General features: G+C 40.5%; 1 protein-coding gene across 4 annotated transcripts in view; it reads right to left on the bottom strand.

Annotated features, from left to right (window-relative positions):
• Window positions 1–18,126, bottom strand: part of NSD3 (nuclear receptor binding SET domain protein 3) — a 101,842-nt gene that overhangs the window by 21,811 nt on the left and 61,905 nt on the right. For 2 of the 4 annotated variants that reach the window (XM_055416606.2, XM_055416607.2), the window contains exons 10-15: window positions 15,502–15,632; window positions 14,790–14,918; window positions 13,669–13,795; window positions 6,741–6,938; window positions 5,320–5,493; window positions 992–1,138 (exon numbers count right to left, since the gene is read on the bottom strand). In XM_055416606.2, coding sequence (XP_055272581.2) covers window positions 992–1,138; window positions 5,320–5,493; window positions 6,741–6,938; window positions 13,669–13,795; window positions 14,790–14,918; window positions 15,502–15,632 — 906 coding nt within the window. Of the gene's footprint in view, window positions 1–991; window positions 1,139–5,319; window positions 5,494–6,740; window positions 6,939–13,668; window positions 13,796–14,789; window positions 14,919–15,501; window positions 15,633–16,414; window positions 17,720–18,126 lie in introns of those variants that run through there. The other 2 variants (XM_055416609.2, XM_088832774.1) reach the window with 2 other exon arrangements.

The raw sequence follows: 18,126 nt of genomic DNA, 5'->3' as shown, positions 1-18,126 counted from the left end.
TCTCAACCTCCTTCTCCATGGGTTCTAACCAACTTGCTTAGTTATACTTCCCTTTAGTCATAGGTCGCTACTTCAGATGTCTGACAAACAGCAAACATACATCAGCAGCAGGCAACACAGAGAAAGAAAAAAAAAATGAATTAAATTTTCTTTAAAGATTCTGAGCCTGGCCCCAGATAATAACGGAAATGTATACAGGAAAAGGCCTTCACCTTCTAGGTTATTTATTTTACCCTCTAGAATAGTAACTCCCCCAATAATACATTATTGTTAAACTACTTTTTCCCCTCTGTATTACATGTAGGCTCTGTAAGGCAAAACACAAGGTTTTTCTTCCATAGATTAAATTAACTGGGAGAATATAAATATATACATTTAGCTCTTGGTTCTCTGTGGATAAATTATCCATAAGCTATTCTTCAGTTCCGCTGGGCTGCCTTTCAAGCTCCAGTATTTGTGTATTCTCCCAGCTGCCCACCACTGTCTCCTGAGAGAAGGGCAATTAGTTTTCATCATAAACATTTAAGAAACAAAATGAAAGAATGTATTCCAGAATCAAAATTTTAAGTGTCAGTTATCTTTGTTCCCATCTGTTTAATAACCTATCTTGTTATTTAGTTGAAAGTTAGTAACAAATTACATCCTATCTCTTCTATTCTAACATGAATGGTAGGTTCAGGCGAAAGGTCTCAGAATACATTGCTATATTAAGCAGAATCCTAGTTTTTCAATTTTAATAACTACAGATATATAGAATGTGTGAAAATTTATTCAAGAAGTGTAAGTAAAAATTTGTAACAGCAGAATTATTTTAAGCCCTTTTTAATAATTTTGCAGCCATATGAAGACAGTCACAGCCACCAAGGTAGAATTTACTGAAAGCAACAGATGGTGCTTGACAGGCATACATTTTCCCCCTTCATTTAAAGAGAAAAAAAAAAAAAAGGAAATGCAAAAATAAAAGTAAGAGATAAACTATTTTGATTATTACCTTTCTCACATTTCTTTTTGGAAGCTGACGAAGAAGGAATCATAGGTAATTTCATCAACTCTGCACGATTTGATTCGTTCAGTAGGTAGTGGGACTTATAGGCATAGGAACTGAACATGGGGTCTGAATGGTCCTGCACTATCAGCCCTATACGAGACAAACAGAAAGATGTGAGCTGCAATGAAACTACCCATGATTCCATGAGGAAAAATAAACCAACACCTACTATGGAGCTGTGCTTCAAGGTGGGGGAAAAGAATATGAAGAGAAAGAAAGTTCTGACAGGAAAAGCTTTCTACAGTTAGTAAGGGGAGTTTAGGCTACTCAATGCCTACTCAATCTCTACACAGAAATCTACACACCCAGAAAAAAACCTCTAATTTAATTTGAGGATTAAACTGTGTTTGGTGTCATTCTGAAAACCCATTCTGGAAAACAGAGCTATGTTCCTCAATGTTTAGAAGGACTATGATGACAACCCAAAGAACAAAATGACATATCACTTAATAGTGGAAATAAGAACTGTCTACGTGACACACTAGAGACACTGGTCACCTTCAATACATCAAGCAGCACTCAACGGCAGAATCAGGCCTCTCTTCCTCTCTGTTAAGATCTTTCAGTTCAGTTCAGTCGCTCAGTCATGTCCGACTCTTTGCGACCCCATGAATCACAGCACGCCAGACGTCCCTGTCCATCACCAACTCCCGGAGTTCACTCAAACTCATGTCCATCGATCAGTGATACCATCCAGCCATCTCATTCTCTGTCATCCCCTTCTCCTCCTGCCCCCAATCCCTCCCAGCATCAGTCTTTTCCAGTGAGTCAACTCGTCGCATGAGGTGGCCAAAATATTGGAGTTTCAGCGTTAAGATCTTTAGATACCCTCAAATTCCAGCTTTCTCAGCCAGACAATGAAGCTTTCCTCTTATCAGTATGATACATGATTTTAAAGAAGCTGTAAGTTGTTGAACTTCACTGAGGTACTGCAAATCTTTAAAATTTTGTCCTGCTAGGATAATAACCAACTTAAGGGTTTATAAAAATGTCCTTTCAATCCACTAATGCAGCTGTCCTATTGGGGGAAAACACCATCTGCTTTAAGCCACCTGTAGCACACACCTCCCCTCCCTCCCTCCTCCTCCTGCCCCGAGTTAAGTCCACCCTGTAGTCGAGGGACCTGCAAGACCAGGCAAACTTTCTGTTTGTGGTTATCAGACAGTTTATAACAATCTAAGACTTCACAGTACACATCATGACAACAGCTTCATAGAGATCTTTTTGAGAAGAGGGAAGAGTTGATTCTAAAGGGGTGGCCATTTATTATTTTTGGTGGATGTTATCTTCATTTGGTGCTGCTTGACACTGAGACAGATTCAGGAAATATCTCTCATGTGAATGGAACTTGAAATTGCTAATTGGTAATACAGAAGAATCTTTGAATAAAGGTTATATAATGAATGAATTTCATACATTTAATAGAGAAAAGTGGTACAGTGGCTTTTAAATGGGGAAGAACAACTTAGTTAAGTAACTTTTATTTTACAGCACGCTCCAGATGAAAGGGAATGCTGAAGAATCTCTACTGCACTGAAATGGCACCTATGACACCATGAGGGGCCGGGGAGGTGGGTTGTTCCTCTAAACACTGAAGTATTTCCAAAAATACTTCCAGATATTTTAGGCTTTAAGAATTAGCTTAATGATTTTAAACAACCAACCAAGAACTAAGACAAAAGTCCTCTGCAGCGGGAGGAACAACTGCAACACAAGCTAAGTTTCCTAATGCCAAAACATAAAGGACTGAAGTATCCCTTTTAATAAGTGTGGATTTATTACCATCCAGTTCAGTTCAGTTCAGTCGCTCAGTTGTGTCTGACTCTAGATCCCCTTAAAAAAGGAGACCCTCTATAAATACTGATAAAGGAACACATTATCATTTACTTCTAGAGAACTTTCAAGCCCTTCTCAAATCCTAGCATCTGATCTATTTAGAATAATTTTCTGTAAAAATGCTGGAAAAGAAAATGGAAGTTTCTGTTTACTTTGCAAAGCTGCAGTTAGAATATTTGGGAATTTAATCTTGTTCTTAAAAAGGCATTTCAGTACAGCAAATCTTGCAGAATAACTGCCAAATTGATAAAATCCAAATGTGATCCTGTTGTTAAAACATGGAGTTTCCATTATCTCAAGCTTTTAATCAAGGCATTCAAGTTAAACCTAAAACGGTTAGAATTTGCTCTAAAACTGGGTTCCTTGACAAGGGGTCACTGTCTACCTTACTTAAATAAAAAAATACCTGCTTTAAAGGTAACCCAATTATTTAATGAAATAGAGCAAAAGAAAATATTGGTTGATATACTTACTGATGGTACTTGATTCAGAATGTACTCCCGAGTAAGCTAACACTATAGTTTTAAACTTAATAAACTTAATATTTATTAATAAAATGTTGGCTCAGTTACACACACACACACACACACACCCTCCCCTCCATCACTCCAAGTGAAAGTGAGTAAAAGTAATATTTACAAAGCAACAGAGACTTTATGTTATCACTGACACTCATCTATTTGAAAGCCTCTAAAGCTAGTCACTCAGTTGTTAGTTCAGTATTTTCACCCTATCATTCCTTTCTTAGGAATGGGGAGATGGACAAGGCACATGCTGACATTTTCTTTGGCTAATGCAATGTGGCATGAGACATGTCCAATCTTCTCCTTCCTGTGCCGTCCAGCCTTCAGGGCAGAATACAGCTACCCTCAATGCTCTACCCAGCACTTCTCTCTGATGGCAGCTGCCCCACATGCTTGCCAAACATGCCAACTCAAAGCAGTGTGTACACTGACTCAGCAGGCTGCTACAAAAAGGACTACCAGTTAGTTAGTCCTTTACTGTCCACCTCCTCTGGTCTTTTTTTTTTTTTTTTTTAATGAGAGTCACAAAAGTAAAACAACTCAAAGTCTATCATATTAGCTAAATTCTATTAAAAGTATTTTATAGTACTTTCACCAAATTGAAAGAACTGTCTCCTAAAACAAAACAAAACACAACCACTATGTATAACGTAGGTAACTAATGAGAACCTCCTGTACAGCACAAGGGACTCTACTCAGTGCTCTGTGGTGACCTAAACGGGAAGGAAATCCAAACACAGGGTTAGGATATATGTAAATATAGAGCTGACTCACTTTGCTGTACAGCAGAAATTGACACAACATGGTAAGGCAACTATACTCCAATAAAAAATTCTTTAATAAAAGAAAACAAGGTCTCAAACTTCTTTTTCAATATGGGCTAAGCATAATCTAATAGGCCTGACATGCCATAGAGTCCTTTCAAGAATTTCACACTAAGGGAAGTTTATAAAACTCAGCATTTATGACCAAAAAACCCAAACAAACTGTGTTTGGGGATATTATAGTTATTTCTAAAATGCTTACACTTCATAGATTACACTAAACATTACACTAATACAGCTGAGACACTGTGTAAAGCTGAATACTCCATATCATATTCAACTCAAGAAATTCTACTTTAGATTTATCACGAAATCAAGTTCACTGACACCCTCAGGGACACAATATTGTTTTTAATTGATCAATCTCTTGGCAGACTTAAATATCAACAGCTGGCAAGTAAGAAAGCCTGCACTGCAGGATCTTAACTAATACACCCCATATGTTGCCTTGGCTGTATCCCATCAGGCCTCCCCCGATGCCAGACCAAAACATGATAAAATACAACATAAATAATTGAAAAATAAATGTGCTCTTCTTGCCTTGCAAGTGAAATCTAAATTAGCTGAAAACTCTGGATTACATAATATGACATGAGAAGATTCTACTTCAAACAGAAGAATTATTTGGAAAAGTGAAGAAAGTTGACCCTCAAACAATGTGGGGGTTAGGAGTGCTGACCCCCACGCAGTCAGATTCCTCTGTAACTTTACAGTTGTCTCTCTCCCCCATCTGCGGATTCCACCAGCACTGGATCGAAGTATTGGAATACACGTTGAGAAAACAGAGCACACAAGTGGATGCGGGTAGTTCAAACCCATGTGGTTCAAGGGTCAATTGTAATCTTTTAATGCTCCAAACAGGAACACTGAGGACTCATCTTTAATGCTAAGTTACTAAGAAATTAAGCAGAATTTAGCTTAATTTATGGAAGGATTAATATTCTAACAGTCTGAGTATCTAATGTAACAAAAGGGACTGGTTGCTGGAAGTGTTCATCTCTCTTAGGGGTATTCCTGGAACTCGATTTTAATGGGGAAATATACCAATGAATCCAAAAAGACCCGAAGAGAAAGGACTGAGACTCACCTCTGGCGCAAACGAAACAAAAGCCTACGTTTACAGCAGAGGAAGAGCTACTGCTCCGTGTGGAATGATTACTGCAGATGAGAACGCAGGAAGACACGAGGGTGCTGCCGGCAGCAATGCAAGCATCTACGGAGTGGTAGGCGACCGGGCACCGCAGACATCTCACCATGCGACCTATTGGAAGACGGTCAGGGAGGAACCTAGGTCACAAGGCATCTGCTGACACAAAGGGAGATCTTTAGGGACCCAGTGTGATGCTGGTTATAGTAGAATGAAAATCTCCTCACTAGTTTGGCTCTGCCATTCCTATGCTGTATGGTCCCTAAATGCAGTGCCCATCTAGAGGTCACTCAAAAAAATTGTGTCTGCTCCAGTGCTGGAGAAATGGTGGCACCTGTTGAAGGAATTTCCAGGGTAATTTTGAACATATGGAATTTTCTTCTCATGGTCTGAATTAGAACCTAGTACCTGGAAAAGGCAATGGCAAGCCACTCCAGTACTCTTGCCTAGAAAATCCCATGGATGGAGGAGACTGGTAGGCTGCAGTCCGTGGGATCGCTAAGGGTCGGACACGACTGAGCGACTTCACTTTCACTTTTCACTTCACACATTGGAGAAGGAAATGGCAACCCACTCCAGTGTTCTTGCCTGGAGAATCCCAGGGACGGGGGAGCCTGGTGGGCTTCCGTCTAAGGGGTCACACAGAGTCGGACACGACTGAAGTGACTCAGCAGCAGCAGCAGCAGCATCTTGGAAAAGGCAATGGCACCCCACTCCAGTACTCTTGCCTGGAAAATCCCATGGACAGAGGAGGCTGGTAGGCTGCAGTCCATGGGGTCGCTAAGAGTCAGACATGACTGAGCGACTTCATTTTCACTTTTCACTTTCATACATTGGCGAAGGCAATGGCAACCTACTCCAGTGTTCCTGCCTGGAGAATTCCAGGGACGGGGGAGCCTGGTGGGCTGCCGTCTATGGGGTCGCACAGAGTCGGACATGACTGAAGCGACTTAGCAGTAGCAGCATCCACTTATCTTAGGGCTCTCCTGGTGGTTCAGTGGTCAAAAATCCTCCTTCCAATGCAGGAGACACAGGTTTCATCCCTGGGTGGGGAAGATCCCCTGGAGAAGGAAATGGCAACCCACTCCAGTATTCTTGCCACGATAATCCCATGGACAGAGGAGCCTGGTGGGCTACAGTCCATGGGGTCACAGAGAGTCGGATACGACTGTGTTTTTTACTATCTTATTTTACTTTACTATCTATTTACCACTTACTTTACTATCTACTGTGGCCCAGCTGCAATAGCTATAGATAAACAAAGGGAGGATGCCCAGTGTTGTTTATAATAATGTGCTTACTGTTTGCCATTGCACTTAAAACAACCCCAAACGTTGTCCCCTTTCTTAGCTCTGTTTTACCTTTACTTGCTTTGTGGATATCTTTCTCCATAGAGCAGGCAGAACAGCAGTGCTGGGGACAGCGGAAGCCTTTTGATTCAAAGATGGCCGTGGGGAATTTGCGGACACAGGCTTCATGGTAAAATTTCCCACAAGTGCTGACAGAGCAACGCTTCACATCCGTACCAGACACTTTACATGAAAAACACAGGTGCTGTCCTGCAAAATTGGTGAGGAACACAGTTTAAATAAAATCTGGATTAAATAGAAGCAGCTACTGATTATCAGAGAGCTAACTCCTCCCTCCACAGATTCTACTACTATTTGTGAGATTTTAATATACAAAAAGGTGCTGAAAATAGTTAAAATACGACAATAAAACTTGCTAGAATAATTGATTTTCTACAGTAATTGATCATCCATTTGAACACATAGCACTAAAAGCAATTTAGATCCCCACTTCTCACTTTACAACTAAAATAGAGTCCATAGAAAACCTAGAGCAGAATTTTCCAACACCTGAGAGTGGCAAGGTCTGCCCAAATGAGAATGAAGAAACAACCAGTGAAAAGACAGATGTCATCAGATAATCATAATTTCCACTGGAAGATCAGACATAAAATGAAAACTCATGATCCTAATAAAAACAGAAAGTTATGGCTAGATGTTTTATTAAAACTGCAGAAAATCAAGGACAAAGAGAAAATATTAAAATCACCTTTAGGGAAACAAGACTGAAAGCTGATGGAAAGAGAAAGCTGGAAGCCAGGGGATGCTATCACTAAGGGCTGAAAGAAAACTGTTACCAAGCCAGAATTCTGCGCCAGTGAACGCACTCTGCAAGAAGTGGGTGAGGTCAATATGTACTGGGGAAAACTAACAAAAGTGAAACTCAGTTCTCTGAAAAAGAACTGATGATATCCCTGGCAACAAGTAACTAATAAAAAACTAGACAAAAAGCAGCAATACTATGAACATCAGAAATGCAAAATGATGCATCACTACAAATCCTACAAATGTTCAAACAAATAAGAGGACGTCACAACCTTTTTGCATAAATTTGAAAATTTAGATGAATAGATTTCTAGAAAAACAGAACTTATTAACACTGGCACAAAAATAAATAGAAAATATGATAGTTCTATAAACTAGGAAATTGAAACTAAAATTAGAAACCAATACAGAAACTCGGAAGCTCAGATGGCTCCACTGGTCAATCTGCCAAACATTTTGAGAGAGAAACAATTAGAATGGGGAAGAAAGAAAAAAAAAAAAAAAAAAAACACACCACAGGAAAAGTGAAAAACAAACAGACATAGAAAAATAAAACGAACAAGGATGATAAAGGATTATGTTTTGCTATATAAAGAGTTCAAATGTGATATTATCACTTACATGTAGAATCTAAAAATATAACAACACAGTCTCACAGAAACAGAACAAACTAATGGTTACCAGTGGGAAGAGGTATGGTGAAAAGGGGCAAGATAAACATAGGTGATTAAAAGGTACAAACTGCTATGTATAATAAAATAGGTAAGATGCAAGGATATATTGTACAGCACAGGAAATTTAGCTAAAATTTTATAATAACTTTAAAAGAAGTATATTCTAATCACTATGGTTTACACCTGAAACTAATACAAATCAGCTATGCCTTAACCAATCAATTGGGCTTCCCAGATGGCACTAGTGGTAAGGAACCTGCCTGCCAGTGCAGGAGACGTAAGAGACTTGGGTTTGATCCCTGGGTGGGGAAGATCCCTTGGAGGAGGAAATGGCAACCCACTCCAGTATACTTGCCAGTAGAGAATCCCATGGACAGAGAAGCCTGGAGGGCTCAGTCCATAGGGTCACAAAGAGTCCAACACAACTGAAGCAACTTAGCATCCATGCATTAGCCAATCAATACAAAATAAAGAAGAATCATGGGGAAAATATATGTAACATATAGAAGCAAAGATCACGACTTATGGGCTTCCCTGGTGGCTCAGCAGTAAAGAATTCACCTGCAATGCAGGAGACACAGGGTTTGACCCTTCCATCAGGAAGATCCCCTAGAGAAGGAAATGGCACACCACCAGTAGTCTTGCCTGGGAAATCCTATGGACAGAGGAGCCTAGTGGGCTACGGTCCATGGGGTCGCAAGAGTCTGACGTGACTTAGTAACTGAACCACTATAAAGAACTATAAATCAATATAGAAATGGCTAATATAAAAGTGGGCAAAGGGTGTGAACAGGCAATTTACAGAAAGCAAACAAGACAGACAGCCAATAAACAAATGCCAAAATGCTCAACTTTACTAGTAATCAGACAAACGCTAATTAAAACCACAAGTAACATTCGAAAAATTCATCAAATAGGAAAAAAATGTAAAGAGTTTGATAGTGCTGGCTGTTGATCAGGGTGTGGTGAAACAGGCACTCATACATTGCCGGTACGAGTTAAGCTGGAAAGAACTAGCTCAAAGGCAGCAGACCAGTATCCATTCTGAAAGGAGACAGACACTCTGTGGCCTAGACATTCTACTTGCTGTCTGTGTTAGAGAAGACCTGTACATGTAAAAGGATGTTGGCTGAAGTATTGTTTGTAACTGCAAAAAACAACCAAAAGTTGTCATTACCTGCCTTTTAAAATCAGGATTGGCGTTTTCGTGTCTGTGTGACATAAGGAAATTGTAAGTGGCTATTTATTTGGATTCATCTTTTGGGAAGTGTTCAGGTCTTTTGCCCATTTTTCTTATGATGCTATAAAAATTCTGAAGGAAAAAAATGTTCAAGGAATAGTTTTTTGTTTTGATTTTTTACAGAAAGTTAGATGTGGTTTTGGAAGTAGCTAACCATTACAATTTGACTAAGTCATAAAGATCCTTTAAAATCAGTACTTATAACTGTAATGTTCAAATATTTGTTGTTTTTAACTGGCTTTGTTGCAGACATAAAATACAGCAGTGTTACATTGGGTGAATTATAAAAATTTTTCAAAATTAGTCCTTATAAACAGTGATGTTCAAGTTTTTTAAAAAATTGTTTTTGTTACAGAAATAAAGAATAGCAGGATTTTTTTTTGGTTGCTGTTGTCCCACTGCATATATATAACTTCAAATTATATTTTAACATATGGGTAGATAAGAAAGAAATACTATTGTTTTAAAAATAACTTTTAGAAATGTAAAAAATTAAAAGAAAATTATTTTAAAGTTTAAAAGGTTTGGCTTTACCTAATGCATATGGCAGAAAGTGAAGAGGAACTAAAAAGCCTCTTGATGAAAGTGAAGAGGAGAGTGAAAAACTTGGCTTGAAGCTCAACATTCAGAAAACTAAGATCATGGCATTTGGTCCCATCACTTCATGGGAAATACATGGGGAAACAGTGGAAACAGTGTCAGACTTTATTTTTTGGGGCTCCAAAATCACTGCAGATGCTGATTGCAGCCAGGAAATTAAAAGACGCTTACTCCTTGGAAGGAAAGTTATGACCAACCTAGATAGCATATTAAAAAGCAGAGACATTGCTTTGCCAACAAAGGTCCATCTAGTCAAGGCTATGGTTTTTCCAATGGTCATGTATGGATGTGAGAGTTGGACTGTGAAGAAAGCTGAGTGCCGAAGAATTGATGCTTTTGAACTGTGGTGTTGGAGAAGACTCTTGAGAGTCCCTTGGACTGCAAGGAGATCCAACCAGTCCATTCTAAAGGAGATCAATCCTGGGTGTTCATTGGAAGGACTGATGCTAAAGCTGAAACTGCAATCCTTTGGCCACCTCATGCGAAGAGTTGACTCACTGGAAAAGACTCTGATGCTGGGAGGGATTGGGGGCAGGAGGAGAAGGGGACGGCAGAAGATGAAATGGCTGGATGGCATCACCAACTCTGTGGACATGAGTTTGAGTGAACTCTGGGAACTGGTGGTGGACAGGGAGGCCTGACGTGCTGCGATTCATGGGGTCGCAAAGTCAGACACGACTGAGCGACTGAACTGAATGCATAAAGTGCTCCATGTAAAAATGAAACAGGCTTTCATAATGATCAAAGTAAGTCTAATATAAACGAAAATTGTTGTAACGAGTGGTGCCATTACACTAACAGAGCTGAGCTATAAACCCCTGTAAGACTCAGGCTTAGGGTTCTAGCATGGGGATGGTTCCACTGCTCTCCCTCCTCACAGGACACGGGAAAGTCGCTCAGTCATGTCTGACTCTTTGTGACCCCATGGACTATACAGTCTATGGAGTTCTCCAGGCCAGAATACTGGAGTGGGTAGCCTTTCCCTTCTCCAGGGGATCATCCCAACCCAGGGATTGAACACAGGTCTCCCGCATTGCAGGCGGATTCTGAGTCACCAGGGAAGCCCAAGAATACTGGAGTGGGTAGCTTATCCCTTCTCCAGGGGATCTGCCTGACCCAGGAATCAAACTGGGTCTCCTGAATTGCAGGTGGATTCTTTACCAACTAAGCTACCAGGGAAGCCCCACTAGGACATGGTCTTCCTTTAGAATAAGAAAGTAACAAGTAAAACTGCCTGTTACACATTTTATTCAAAAGGGCCAATGAAAATGTTTTCTATCCAGAAGTCACATTTGCCTTAAACAATGGAAAGTAGAAGTATAAGAACTTATCAGGCATGTATCCTGTAATACTTTTTACATGTGTTTATCTTTTGACAAACAAACAAACTTCCTAAATGACCTTAAAGAATCTGAGTTTACATTCCTAATATGTTGGCAGTGTACCACATTGGTATCCAGCTGATTTTCAGGTGATAAAAAATGTATCAAAAGCAATTTAAAAAAGTTACTCTTGCATTTCCTGGATTACTAATGATGTTTGTAATGAGAATGAACATTTTCTCATGTCTTACTGGCCATCTGTGTTATTTCTTCGGAGAAATGTCTATTCAAGTCCTTTGCTCAATTTTGAACTGGATTATTTATTTATTTTTGGTGTTTTCACCTATGAGTTTTATACTTTCAACTCTTATGTTCTGGTCTTTGATCATTTTGAATTAATTTCTATATATACGGCATAGGGTAAGCGTCCAAGTTCATTCTTACGAATGTGGATCCAATTTTCCCAGCACCATTTATTGAAAACACTATTGACCAGTGTTTGCACCCTTGTTAAAAAATCATTTGACCATATATGTGAGTTTATTTCTGGACTCCCTAATCTATTTCATTGGTTTATGTCTTTATGCTAGTACCACACTGTTTTAATTACTGTTGCTTTGTAGTAAATTCTGAAATCAGGAAGTATGAGTCCTCCAACTTTGTTTTACTTAAATTGTTTTTAAAGCAAATTTCCTTAAATTTTCTAGTAGATGTGTACCAAATTAGATTACATCTAACATTTGTTGGCAGATTTCTGCTAGATTCTAGAGTTAGAAGAGAAGCCCTAACAGTGTTTTCATACTGAGATACATGGTCCTTCCCAACAGTAATTTAAACTACAGGCTGAAAATTTGAAAGCTTAATTGTGCCGGGTACATCTATGACTGACTGACAGGGTTTCAGAAAAAGGGCATGGTAGGGAAGATGGGGAACCAAGAGTACGTACTTGTTCTGTGTTTACATGTTCAGAACTCATTCTGAAGGCCAAATAAAACAATGTGTAGATAATTTGACTCTGAGGCTGTCAGCTGGCAAACTGTACAAAAGTTTTTCTGTTGAGTCTAAATGTGATCAATAAAATGATACCTTACATAGGGAAAAATATAAGTTATTTCTTTAAAACAGCTTCTGTAGCTTCATTTTTGCCTGTGTATATAAGTAAGGGTGTGTGGGTGTGGTCAAGATATATGATACATGATCCCCATCTACTGGGTCAAGGTAGCAGAAGGCAATGGGAAAGAGCAAGGACTCTGGGGTCAAGCTCTGCCTCCTGGGCCCGAACCCCAGGTTCACCATGTACGTCTTTGTGACTCTGGGCAAGGCTGGGAACCAAACGCTCTAAACCTCAGTTTCACACTCTATAAAATGGACATAATAATAGTAGTGATCTCATAATGTAACGAGGATCAAACAAGATAAGAAGATAAAAATGCCAAGTATTAAAAGCAGCTGACAGTTAGGAAGTGTTTGGTTAAAAACAAAGTTACTGTTCTAACGGAATTTGGAACATAAAGATTTTTGGAGGCATACAAGTAAAAAAGTATAAATAAATATCTATGAGAATCCAAATAAAGGGGGGAAAAGAGTAGGAAAATAATAAAGTATCAAAGATAAGGTCAGCATATCATAAATACTTGACATCCAACTGGCTCATAGTTCCTCACAGCAAAACTGAAATAAAACCCACAAAAACATACAAACAGGTTCCTAGAAGCACTACCAGGCCATCTCACAACCAGGTGACTTTTCACTTACATTACTGGTAATATCCTGCTTTCCATGACTTAACCTAGAAGCGAGGCTATGATACAGAAGAAATAAAAACTTACCTATTTCTTTCTCTATAAATTATTTTGACTGGTGGAAGCCTACATATGGGGTAAAAGAAATAAATGGTGACCCCCACCCCAAACCAATTTCCGGCTCCTCCATCTTTCCACTAAAAATACAGCTCCCCATGGTTACAGTTTGTGATGGACACATATTCTGGTGTATGAAAGTCAAGGGATTTTAAACCGATCTATTGAGCACAAAAATTGCAAACCCAGCTGAAAAACAACTCACTCTACAAACTTTCTACAGTTCTTCAGATAAAACACAAATGCATCTCAAAAAAAATTGACAGGTTTTATGGTCAAGGAAGAAATCTGACAATAATATTGCTAACTGGTTTTTTTTTTTTTTGGAAGCCTAATCACTGAAAGATCTTAACTGCTGAACAGCTATGGAAGAGGAGATTCAAGCTCCATAAATGAGTAAGACAGTGAAATGTCAGAGGAGACAGAGGCTCTGCATACCCCCACCCACCGCCCCGTATCTACCAGAATAGGGATGCTCACCAGTTTTACACTCGACACAGACGAACTTTCCATCAGGGGGTAATGACAAGCCCAGGCACTCCAGGTGGAAGTATTTGCAGCAATCTCCCTCACAGGGAATCAGAGAGTCACCAGAGCTTTCACAGATCTATAACAAGGCAAAAACACAGCGGTTCTCACACTGTACCAGGCATCGGGACCACTAGAGGGCCTGTGAAAACAAGCTTGCTGGGTCCACGGTTTCTGATTCAGTGGGTCTGGGTTGGGCCTGACAATTTCTAGTAAGCATCCTGACGGTGCCAGTGCGGCTGCCCATGGCCCTCACTTTGAGAACCACTGAACTAGCAAACTCTTCCCTGCATCCAATATGTATAAAGTTTAAAAGTTATACTTGATCTTTGACGATTCCTTCTTTGGAAGCCGCAGACTTCAACTTTGCTTCACAGCCCATAGCAATATTTTTCAGAAAGGGGAAATAAACCTTAAAAACAGTAATATCAACTTAAATTTAAGAGAATGTTTTTGAAGGCAGCCATCTGTCATTTACTTCCAATTAATAAGAGAGTATCACAATAGAGGGGGCTTCCAATGTGGCTCAGTGGTAAAGAATCCACCTGCCAATGAAGGAAACTCCAGTTCGAACCCTGGGTTGGGAAGACCCCCTGGAGAAGGAAATGGCAGCCCACTCCAGTATTCTTGCCTGGAGAATCCCATGGACAGGGGAGCCTGGTGGGCTACAATCTACAAGGTGGCAAAAGAGCCAGACATGACTTAGCAACTAAACAACAACATCCCAGTGAGGACCCGCAGTTTCATGTGAATAGTAAGTATTCCAACTCTGAAAGGGAAGAAAAGAGGCAGAAGTGGCTTTGAGGTCTGTAGCTTTAAAGTAATATTGCAATTCAGAAAGATACTACCCTCTCTGGGACTTCCCTGGTGGTCCAGGGGCTAAGACTCCTTGCTCCCCATGTAGGGGGACTGGGTTCGATCCCACATACTCTAAGGAAGACCCAGTGAAGCCAAATAAAGGAATACAATTTTTTTTTGAAGAAGTATACTACTCTCTCTGACAGGATGGAAGCGTTTTACTGGCAGGACATCACGGCCATGGTCTCAAGCTGCAGGACAGGCCCCTTGCCTACCTGACACACGGTGTCCTTCTTGCTCGTCCCAGTGCCTCTTCGTGACAAACTCGAATCCACGGACTGCACATCAGAAACGTCTGCCTCTGCAGTAGCTGAAGGGCTATCGACTTGCTTTCCAAAGCCTGCCTGCATGGAAAACAGAACAGGCTTTTAAGAAAAACAAAAATCTCCTCAAAATTAGGTGCTGTGAAAATCCGAGGAAGCCTTGCTCAAATAAACCTTCCCACAACCTCTTCTTTCTTTCTAAAACCCCTGGATACCAGATGTCTGGTGTTTGGAGGGAAACTAAAAAAAAACTACACTTCTGTTATGCAAAACCACAATCCCCAACCTTTTTGGCACCACGGACTGGTTTCATGGAAGACAACTTTTCCATGGACTGGAGGTGCGGGGTGGGGGGGGTTTCAGGATGACTCAAGTGCATTACATTTGTTGTGCGTTTGATTTCTATTATTACTACATCAGCTCCACCTCAGATCATCAGCCCTTAGATCCCGGAGGTTGGAGACCTCTGATGTAAGAGATCAGCAAAGTTAAAAGACTCCTAAGTTACAAAATAACCAAAATGGTTCCTTTACTACCAGTATTTTTTTTTCCCCAATTCCCCATTCTCGCCAAAAGAAAAAAAAAAAGAGCCAGGCAAAGCATTACTGTTACTTGGTTTGGCAAAGCAAGACAGCACTGGGTCCAGGCTCTGGGACATACTTACCTGCAGGTCACTCAGCCCTCTGGAATCGGAGTCAGACGTGTCTCTGTATGTGGAACCAGCCATTTCTACGTCGGTTGAGGCGCGGCTCCTTTTCTTTAGAGGTTTACAGGAATCTGAAATCTCGCTGGCACCTTAATACAACACACTGAAATTAATCCTAAAATAGTGCTTAACATTTGTTGTTTTAATTTTTTCTTGTGGGAGAATATTTTCTTTCCCCAAACTCATCTGTAGTGTGAGAAAAAAAAAAAAAAGCATAGCTCTCTTTGTAACACTGAAGTCACGAGTCAAAACTTCATAAGCTTCTGACCTTCCTTATGGCAAGTGATATAATTTACAACCGCTCTCTGAAAACATTTAATTCCGAGCTCCTGCACTAAAGCTATATTCGGGCACAGAGCCCAAGTTCCGACTTAAACATCAATTCGGTGAGAACTGCAGGACAACGGATCGATTTGGAGCAATGCAAAAAGCCGTTCAATTTGGGGGATTGGGGGGAGGGAAGACATAAAACCCAACACACTGTGCAGCTTACAAATACGGTTGCAGAGACACCTCCTTCTTGTTTTTTATTAGGGATGTGACAAATCTTTGATTTGTATTCGATTCGTACACAGATAGTGCCATTTTCCCCCGAATTTTGCATTTCAGATGATTATTGCCCCCCCACCCCAGATAAATCCTGGATGTTCACAATTGTTCGTCTGAGACTTCCTCGGTGAAGGGCAGTTACTGTAACTATTATAAGTGCTGCACGACATACGTCATGCCATCTAGGTGACACAGTGCTGAGGGCTGTAAACAGACAATCAATGTTCAAATGCAGCCAAATCACGAACAGCTGGATGAGAGGCCTCTGTGTGGAACTGGTGCGGGAAGGAATAAGTATGGAAAAAAAAAAAAAGGCAGAGAATAGTGTGGAATTTTTTTTTTTTTTAAAACTGTGTGTAATACAAATCCGGCCAAAACAATAGTGCAAAAAGTTACAAAGCAACAATCTCTCAGGCTAATGCAGTATAGGCTATACAGAAACAGCCACGATGGAACGTGTGGATCAGCCACGGTGGATACCAAAGGAACCAAGGAGACGCTTAATATTTCAACCCACAGTTTTGTGTTTGGGACATTTTTTTTTCCCCCCAAAATTTCCATACAACAGACAGACATCTTAGATCAGCCCAGCAAGCTATGGTGGAGGTGTGCAGTCCAGAAGAGACCCAGGAGGAACAGGTCTCCCGAGGGCCGTGAAGATCCGCAAAGGCTGGGCGGGGAGCAGTACTTGGTGTGTGGCCACGGTCTGTGGTGGAGGATGTGGACCTCGTGAGACTGCTCAGGTTAACCGGAACCTCGTCATCACATCCCATCCTACAAGGTTTTCAACTGAGGGTTTCCTGACATCTATAAAGTGAGGGTGCCTGCCCGTGTTAACGCTGATTTAAAAAAAAAAAAAAACACAAGTACACAAATCTATCTCCTTCATTGTTGGTGTATGGACCCAGAACACCACCACAACATATTTCCTTGGCCTAAAAGATCACTGGATTAACAAGGAGTTTTAACAGAGGAACAGGAGTGCTGTACTGAGAGGCTTTCGGAGGGAAACACAGGTACCGCCATTTCCGATGAGTTTCTGAAAATGCTAGAAAAAGGACAGACTGCCCACAGGCAGCCACCACGCTGTTCTCCATGATAACGGCACTAATGTTAAAAAAAATAAGAGCTTTTAATGATTGTAATGTATACAGTTTGGGCTGTTTGGCAAAACCCTGCGATGTGCATTAATGATGCTTTATTTAAAAACGCAAAACCGAAAAAAAAAAAAAAAAAAAAAAACCCCAAAAACAGTCCATGTTGAAATTGATCAGTGTAAGTTAAACGATGGTTTTTTTAGGCTGGACCCATGATTTAAGCTGTACCCATCCAGCTCGGACCAAAAAAAAAAAAAAAAAAATCATTTGAATGTTAAAGCAATTGTTCAGAGTCTTGAAGAAGAAACCAGGCAGGAAAACGCCAATAGTGATGATTGGCAAAATCAAAATTGAAAACAAAGAAACTGTTTTATCGAGCCGCCGACAAAGAAATCTTGCATGGAGACTACAAGTCTGGAGTTTCTGGGATGAAATTGTACAGGAATCTCAGTCCACAGTTTCCTCAATCGCTGCGGAGACGGAGCTGCCACTGAATCTGACAGAGCCCTGCACGCCCCGGTCCGCCGACCCTGTGGAATGGTGGAAACACAACGCAATCAGGCCTCCTAATCTCGCAGCCATCGCGATGTCTTTTCTTGGAGCTCCGCCAAGCAGTGTTCCCTCCGAGAGGCTGTTCAGTTCTGCTGAGGATCTCCACGGAGACCATCGCTGCAGACTTCTCCCCGAGAATGCAGAGAGGCTGGTGTTTTTTTTTAATAATGCAATTTGCCCAAAGTAAACTACAGGCATTAAATACAGTCTGATCTCACCAAAAACGCACGAATCAATGCTATGGAGTTTGTACTGCAGTCAAATTGCACACAGAAAGTACAGACTTAAGTTTAAGGTTTCTTAAACTTTGTGCATATCTCAAATAGATCCTGCATAAGATCAGCAAATAATAGCCATAAGTAGGCTATGAATCATTTTAATTTAC

The sequence above is a fragment of the Moschus berezovskii genome, chromosome 26 (assembly GCF_049115385.1).
Source record: "Moschus berezovskii isolate FMDL1 chromosome 26, NW_MosBer_1.0, whole genome shotgun sequence".
NCBI lineage: Eukaryota > Metazoa > Chordata > Mammalia > Artiodactyla > Moschidae > Moschus > Moschus berezovskii.
Note: the sequence above shows the minus strand (reverse complement) of the source record. Positions and strands in the feature narration are given on the sequence as shown.